General features: G+C 40.8%; 1 protein-coding gene across 4 annotated transcripts in view; it reads left to right on the forward strand.

Annotated features, from left to right (window-relative positions):
- ATP11A (ATPase phospholipid transporting 11A) overlaps window positions 1-5721 on the forward strand; it is a 103891-nt gene extending 98170 nt beyond the window's left edge. The window contains exon 28 of one of the 4 annotated variants that reach the window (XM_049867609.1): window positions 462-5721. In XM_049867609.1, coding sequence (XP_049723566.1) covers window positions 462-719 — 258 coding nt within the window. In that variant the 3' untranslated portion in view covers window positions 720-5721. The remainder of the gene's footprint in view (window positions 1-461) is intronic. The other 3 variants (XM_049867606.1, XM_049867607.1, XM_049867608.1) reach the window with 3 other exon arrangements.
- The last annotated feature ends 2907 nt before the right edge of the window (window positions 5722-8628 follow it).

Raw genomic sequence — 8628 nt, forward strand, 5'->3', positions numbered from 1 at the left:
TGTCTTTGTGGTGGTGGTTCAGCAATTTTATGGTGAAGGAACGAAACTTTATTAGGCTTTAGGACTTTTGAGCTGCACCAAATGACTATGGTAATTAAAGGAAGGAAGCCATGTATATTTACAAACCATAGTCTTTATCTCCCAGTTCTTCCTTGTCTTCCCCTGGAATCATGGAATGGTCACTCTCGGTGCCAAAAAGTAGGAGACGTTTGTAGTTGGAGTATCAGTAAACACATTGCCTTTGTATAATATTTGAAATGAAATGAATGCCATATGACCTGTCTTACATAATGAAAACTGATGACCTGATCATTAGTTGAATCTAGCAGTTCCCACTGGAAGTAATCGTATTTATCTTCATTTTGAAATGGCTCAAGTCAGTTTTAGATCAGATTCTCAGGGAGGTTAACAGTGATCATTCCAGGGACCGAACTGGTATTTTTTTGTTGTTCTCTCGACAGAATACATCCAGGCAGTGTCAGGACCACGTTTCGGAATTCACCTCTCTCGCCTCTCTACAAAGCCCCAGCTACCAGAGCCACGACCTCACCAGTCCTTCGGCCATGGAGTCTAGTTCTCACTCTAAAAAACTGATGTTAACCTTCTGGAATAGCAAGGAGTATTTAGTACATCCATCCATCTTTGGTCTTTCAAGTAACTGTTGCAATTCCAGTTCAAGACACTACTACCATGGGTCCAGCCTGGAAACACCTGTATGACGGACAGATCACCAATTCACGCCTTTGAGAACTGCATTCTCGAGTGTGTGTGTGTGTGTGTGTCCGTGTGTCTGCGTATGGGTGTGCTTTTTCCTTAGTTTCCAGAGAAGGAGAGAAACAACACAGCTTGTCCTGAGAGGCACTTAGCTCTGACCTTCTGGACTGAGCACTTGAGTTGTGGCTTCCTCCAGGCCTGGTGGCTTCTCGTACTCTCCTTTGTGCGTTTGGTTGGACTGCTAAGAAGGGCGTTCTGGCCCTGGAAGACTGGTAGCAGTAGATGATCTCTTTACCCTGAGTCAGGGCTTCTGTGTGATTATCCTCTCTGTCGTCCTCTGTCACTTGGTGTTACTTGAAGAGAAGAGCGCACCAAGTGATCTACGTGTTGAGACAGCGGGTCAGCGTTGAGCCGGAGCAATCACCTCACACACCCCCAGTGACCGCCATTTTGAGCATGTCTGCCAGCCGTGTCCCTTTCATTCCTCCTTGTGTGCAGTCTCTGTGGAAGAGATTGGTGTTTTTTGTGCACTTCCTTTTCTCAAGAAATCCCCCAATACTTCTGTTTTTGAAAGTGGCCAGATTAGACATTCAGGCAATCGTGTATTTGTTTTCCTGTTAGAATCATAGGCCTTGCTTTTGCTTAAGTTCATCCTCTACATGGTAAGGGTGTTTTTCTAATGGGTTATATCCAAATCTAAGCTTGTTTTGCCGAAGAGAGATGTTAACCCTATATGTTGTTGAATTTGTTAATGTCTTCTCTTTTCCCATCACCCACTTGCCTCTGTGGAGAAAAAAAAAAACCCCGTATTCATGTGTGAGGAATAGGTAATACTGTTAACGTAAGCTTTTCCAATAGAAGTTTTGAGATATTTGTCAGTCACACTCCAAAGGGTAAAGTTTACTTATTTACTACTTTTGAAGATTTTTTATTTCATAGGTTTTAGGGAAAGGAGTATTGGTTTCGGGTACCCTACGGTAACTGTGAGGAGCCCTGATGGCACGGTGGTTAAGCACTCAGCTGCTAACTAACTCAACCCACCAGCCGCTCCGCAGGAGAGAGATGTGGCTGTCTGCTTCCGTAAAGATTACAGCTTTGGAAACCCTATGGGGCAATTTGACTCTGTCCTATAGGGTTGCTGTGAGTTGAAATTGACTCCACAGCAGTGGGTTTGGTTTGGTTTGGTTTAGTTTGGTTTAGGGTTAACTACTTGGCTGTGGTGGTCAGACTCCCCTTTGGCTGTAACATTGAGAGAGAACCACTAGGGGGTGCTTCTGTCAGAGTCTCTTTCAGGCTGTAATGGTCATGCTGACAAGATGGCCGCTCAGTTTTAAAAGGCAAGGTCGTCATCTTCTGCTCCCTTCAGTGCTCTGTAGTTGTTACCAGACTTTGCTCTGATTTTTTTTTTTTTTTCATAGATCTCTCCTTTATCTTAGGATTTTGTTCACTGTTTTATTTGAGGTGGGCAAATACTCCACAAGGCTGCTTTTTATAAAGCTCCTGTTCTTTTCTGTACTGGTATGTCTATTTCTGAAGGAGCCCTGGTAGCACAGTGGTTGAGCGCTTAGCTGCTAACAGAAAGGTCGGCGGTTCAAACCAGCTGCTCAGCAGGAGAAGGATGTGGCAGCCAGCTTCCGTCAAGATTTCAGCCTTGGAAACCCTGTGGGGCAGCTCTGCTCTGTCATACCGGGCCTCGGAGTTGGAATCACCTCAGCAGGAACAGGGTTTTGTTTTGTTTTCCCCTTTGGGTTTCTATTTCCAGAAATGTTCAATTTTACATAACCTCGGTGGACCTTAAAGAAGGTATTTCAGTTTGAGATTCAAACTTCAGACATTAAAACCAATGTCTTTTTAAAAACACATCACCCGAAAGCTGAAAGGAAACACCTTCTCACTGCTAGATTTCATATCGTGAAAACTGAGACTTTTCTAAGTGAACGCTGAGATCTGTTTCTGTGATGTCTGATTTTAGATACTTTTGGAAGTTCAGGTTTCACCATTTGATTGTATAATGTTTCACCTTTAGAGTACGTATTTGAACTAAGGGATACGTATTATTTTCCAAATGGAGAATTAACAGTAAACAGTGCAGTAGCTGGAATAAGTGAAATATAAATATCATACCAAAGATTAGGATAATGAAGGTTTGACCTAGAATTAGAAAACAGAATAAGGAAGCACCGTTTTTGTCCTGAAGCTTGTCTTTACCATTTTGTAAAAATCCCTTCCGGTTCCGGTCTCGTCAGATGACTGTCACGAGATCATGTGTATGGTGACTGCGTGCCTGGTTGTCACACTTCACTCCAGACCCTGCAAAACAGTGGTGTATGTGTTTTTACAGTGACTTAAAGAACCTAACATACGGGTGTAGGTGTAACACCTGTAGGGGCAACAGATTCTCTCTGTATGTTCAGTTAACAGATTATTTGTAATGTATTTTTTTAGAAATCTTAAAATTGCCTTTGCACTGAAGTATTTTCATAGCTGTTTATATCTCTTTTATGCATTTATTTGTTAGCATACCATATCTAATTTTTAAAGTATGTTCTAAAGGTTTTATTTTTTAAGTTGATGAAATTTTGGCCACTTTACGTTTAAATTCTGGTGAGAGTTTTGGCTGGATGTTTCGTATCTGATGAATGTGAAATTTTCAGATCGATTTTATTCTCTATACCTCTTAATTTGTTAGTGTTTCTGATGACAGTAATTGTTGATGTTTAGAGTACAGTAATTTGCTAAGCTTCTTCTGTGTAATTTATTGCAGTTTCATCTACTTTTTCATTTTTGTTTTTAGTTTCCATTCTTCAGCCTTAAAAATAGAAGATTCTTGCTTAGTAGTGAAATACGCTGGGTCCCAGTTCTGCCTACTACCTAGACATTTACCGTATGTCCTATAAAAGTCACTAAACTTTTATGCTCTCCAAAATGTCTTTTCAAAAATTATTTAGGAAATTATTAAATGCACATGCCTAATAATCTTAAATATCTAAAGGGCACAAGATAAAAAAAAAAAGTGGGGGGAGGAAAAGACCACTGAAATGACATTTCAGATATGATTTAATGCAATTTTTCACCTTTCAATGGTTCGTGTTTACTTGCCTTTAACTTTAAAACAAGTAATGTCAACTTTAAGGATTTTTCTTATTTTAGAAAATCTAATTCACTGCTGCACATGATGTTTGAATAAATTATCATTGTAACTTACCATGTTGGTCCCAATACAGGGCTCCTAATTCCCATTCCATTCCCTTAAAAGCAAACCATTTTATAAATGTGCGTGAGCAGCCCTGATGACATTTGTATTCTCTTGCCTTCAGCTCCTACTTCACTCACGGCCATATGCATACGTGTGCAAGCATGTATGCACACACACAAGTACATACACATGTATGCACACACAAGTACACACACACATTATACTTTCCTTAAATCCTGAACATACCTGGCTTCTTTCTAAGGTGACCTTATGGGGGTCGCTTCACCGTGTCTGGGAAGGTCAGGCTTCCTTAAACCTCCTCTGCCTCACTGGTAACGTGAGGCTCCTTGGTGGCATCGGTAAGCCTTTGCACAGCACACAACAGGGTTGAAAGCCATGGCTTTGTTTATACAAACTACTCACTGAAGGATGTAACAGTGCCCAGGGCCATGTTCATTCCTTTCAAGGATGCTCAGCTCCCCCAGTTTAAACCTCTCCTCTGCAGCTCAGCACCCAAGACAAGGTGGCCAGAGAGCAGAATCTGGAATCGGCCAATGCCCGCTCCGCATCAGATCTGCCTGCTTCTAGGAGCCCTGCCATCGCCGCAGCAGGAGGGCCAGCCCCGAGCCAGCAGCAAGGCAGCTAGGGGTAGACAAGGTTTCCTTTTCTGGGCAACTGAAGTTAAAATCCACATCAACCCGCTCCTATGCATTTGAATAATAGAGTGAACAAAGCAGACCAAATAAAAATACCCTTGAGGGTTGTAGCTCTCATAAGACGCTTAGTGAGTGTGTGCCTGGATGAATAAGTGAGGAGTAGTAAGTTTTGGAGATTTAGATGGAGAGAAAAAATGACTGTATGATAGCAAGTTTTATAGAACTTCTTGGTTTGACTTGTTGAGCTTCTTGCAGCTTTAATTACAGAAAAGTCTCAGACGTGCTGTGGTAACTTTTTAAATTGTCGGGCATCAACCAAATGTTGAGTGCAATCGGAAGGAAGTTTTTTAGTCTTTTTTTTTTTAAAACCACTAAAGTTCATATGCCTTGCACTGACTAGTAATGAACTAATGCAACCACTTCTATTTTATTTTTAAATTAATATTATTTATTTGACTTTATACAACAACTTGGTATGCAGTCCTTTGCATTCTACATTTCTTTTGGAAGTCACCCATTTGTACTTTAAAACAGGAAAAATGTCAGTTGACAAATGCGTTCTTTCTTATGTTGGCGGGTAGGTGAATGGGACTGAGTCATTCTGACAGAGTGTCTGTAACAAAGCTTTAATGAAAATGTGCTGAAAGTATTAGGAAAGGTGATTCTACTTTTGCAGAAAAAAATCTAAAGATCAGTTTATATAGCTTTATTTTTTACCTTATTGAAATATATGGAATTTTAATATGTGTATATTGTTTCTGACTTAAAATTATAATGTTTGTCTGCATTGCAACTTAAAATTTCTGTTCATTATGTGATGTGATAAAAGAGAGGCTTTGAAAATGTATTAAACAATGGTATCTACAGTTATCATCATAAATACTGGAATTTATTTTTAAGTGATTAAATATAGTAGGTGCACTTAACTTAATAAATCAGCCTCCAATCAGTAATGTTTAATTGATAATAATTCATTAACCTGCTTTGAAAAATTAAATTGTGAATTAATCTAGTTCTTACATTTCTGTAAAGTTTATTTTGTATGCTACTGTTTTTAACTTTTATTTCTGTAGATAAAATATGATTTGATAATATTAATTATATTGGACTTTTCTGTAGATTATCTAAGCAGGAGATGTAATCTGCTTGCAATAAACAAAAAAAAAATACCTGGTTTAGTTTCTTTATAAATAAATAAAATCATGTAAGTTGGATGTAAATTTTCTGTTAACAGAAACTATAGAGTAAAAACACTGTTTTGAGTAAAGATGGGAACTGTATGGTGGAGATCCAGAATCTCCTCAACTTTCCTGAGTTTGTGGGGTTAGGGTGGCCTGCATACCTCCGGTCACTTCTTCCTTGTCTTGCTCCTGCTGGACCCCCTGGACACTCACTAACTGGGCTGTTTCCACGGCGTCCTCACCACCACGTGCACCGGACTTTCTCCTGCGTTCACCAAGGCCCAGATGCTAGAAGACTATGGTGTTGACAGACTTGTCCAGAAGTGTGGGGAATGGTAGCGGGGATTCCTACACAGTACAGGAAATGTAAATATTTAATTTCTTAGAGTTCTGGACCGTCCCCACTACAGATTCCTCACTGACTGCCTGTTGCCATGTTTCCAGAGCCATTTAACCCTGTTCTAGCTAGATTCTTTTCCCTTCCCTTCTCTCCTCCAAATTCCAGGGCCCTACTATTAGTCTCCTGGAGTCTATCGGTCAAGCCCAGCTTCTTTATTATGTAGAGCAATTTAGGTATTCTTGACCACCCTCCTTAGTAGAAACACTGGGTCCTGCCTAAGGCACCCTGTAATGGCCCCACCTTGGCCTCTGGAAGGGCCCTGTGGCTTTGTCCTCCCACCACCAAGGAGTTCTTTACGACTGCTCTCTTCCCCACTTGTGACCTGTCCTCTGCCTCACTTTCCAGGTTTATCTTTGTCATTCTTGTCTTTGCTGTCTCAGTAACTTCCCTTCAGCTCCCCTGAGGTAGAGCTGTGGTTCTCAACTTAGGCTGCACCATAGAATCCTCTGGGGAGAGGAGAGGAGACTTTGAAAACACCGGTGTCCAAAAAAAAAAAAAAAAGTACTGACATCAGGTTCCAGTGCCAGGGATTCTGATTTAATTGGGATGGGCCTGGAGATCTGAGAGTGCAGCCAGGAGAGTCACTGCTTTGAAGCACAACACTCTGGTTCTGCCTCAGAGCTGGCACTTAAATTCCACCGGTGCGAGGAACTGTCTCCGGTCTTAACTCTTTAACTTTTGTTGAGCTAAAACATCACTGCCTCAGGGACCCCACCCCAGATCCCTGGGACCAAGTCAGCCCTTCTAGTACCACAGTCTGTGATTCTGTCTCAATTTGTGACAGTTTTTCCTGACCTACTAACTTGAATGCCATGAAACCAGGGACTGCTTTTTGTTCATCTTTATTCAGCACAGTTCTTGGCACATAGATGGTGCTCTGGAAATCTGTTGAATGAATAAATCTTTAAGCCTCTGTTTTCTTCTAGTTCTTTTGATACTTAAGTTTTAATGTTTGTTTGCTTTTACCTTTTCACTTCATAATCCTGAGTCCAGTCCATCCTTTAGTTTTCATCTCCTGGGTTTTAACTTTCTACAGTAACCTTTTCTTTCTGTTCAACAGGAAAAACAATCACAGCTGCCCTTTTTGTGTAGTTAGGAAGAAAGGGTAGGAAGAATGGAAAGGTGAGCAGAAGACGACTACATCTGGTCCCACAGAAAATGACATATATGTCGATGTCTTTTAAATATTCTACTATTCAGTAATCTTCCAGCCTCCAAATATGAGTGAATCCTTCCACATTCACTTCACTTCACTTCACCCTCCTCTCCAGAATGAGTGAGTCCTCCATACTCACTTCACCTCACCCACGTCTCCACAATGAATCCTTCCACATTCACTTCACCCTCCTCTCCAGAATATGAGTGAATCCTCCATACTCACTTCACCTCACCCTCCTCTCCAGAGTATGAGTGAATCCTTCCACATTCACCTCACCTCACCCTTGTCTCCAGAATGAGAGAACACATGAGCATTGACCCACAGCAAATATACAGATTTAATCCCAGATTTCCAAGATGAGTATTTTAATAAAAAGGTAAAAGTGAAGGCTGACTCTTTTTCAGCAATGGTGTTTTATACAAGGTGCTATGCCAAAAAAAATGAAGATTGCCCTCATTCTTAATGCATGGAAGCTTATATTCTAAAAGTATGCCTATTTAAAGTTGTTTTACCCAAAAATGGAATGCACTAATTAAACAAATTAGATGTCCTGTGTTCTAATTAGCTGAGGGTAGAGAAAAAAGCAAAGCATAAATGGCAGGTGAGTAAAACTGAAGAAACAATTTATTGCCATCAAGTCAAGTCCAACTTCTAGCCACCCTATAGGACAGAGTAGAACTTCCCCCAAAGGGTTTCCAAGGCTGTAAATCTTATGGAAGCAAACTGCCACATCTTTCTCTCTCGGAGTAGATGGTGGATTCAAACTGCTGACCTTTCAGTTAGTAGCCAAGCACTTAACCACTGCGCCACCGGGGCTCCTAAAATTAAAGGAATAGAGGAACCATAAAGTTAGACAAATTTGGCCCCTTGGTGATGATCTCTCTCTACCTTTATTTTCAGCAAAACAGATAATGTGGGGTGGGCAAACAGGAAAACCCTTGTCCAGCTGTAGTCTAGCTATCCCCAGCTACTTCTGTTCTCAAGGCTTGACCCTGGGTCGCCGAGCTGCTTTTCTTGGGTACCAGGCTCGTCTTGTCTGCAATCAATACCCGGGGTAAAGCAATGAGACCTGTTTTCTCCTTGCTCATTGGTTCTCCAAGAACTACGGCTAGGTGTATGATGAAAAATGCTTTACAAAGGCAAGAAAGAAACATGAGAACTAAGGAATCAAAGGCTGGTCTCATCCTTTTTTTTTTTTTTTTTTGTCAAACATTTTTTGTAATCCATGAAAATCTATAGATGTGGTGAAAACAGGTGAAATTGTGCAGTACAGAAATGAGCACAAGTAAGCCCATGCATACCTTGCTTGTTGGGTAATCTGC

The sequence above is a fragment of the Elephas maximus genome, chromosome 23 (assembly GCF_024166365.1).
Source record: "Elephas maximus indicus isolate mEleMax1 chromosome 23, mEleMax1 primary haplotype, whole genome shotgun sequence".
NCBI classification, from domain to species: Eukaryota; Metazoa; Chordata; class Mammalia; order Proboscidea; family Elephantidae; genus Elephas; species Elephas maximus.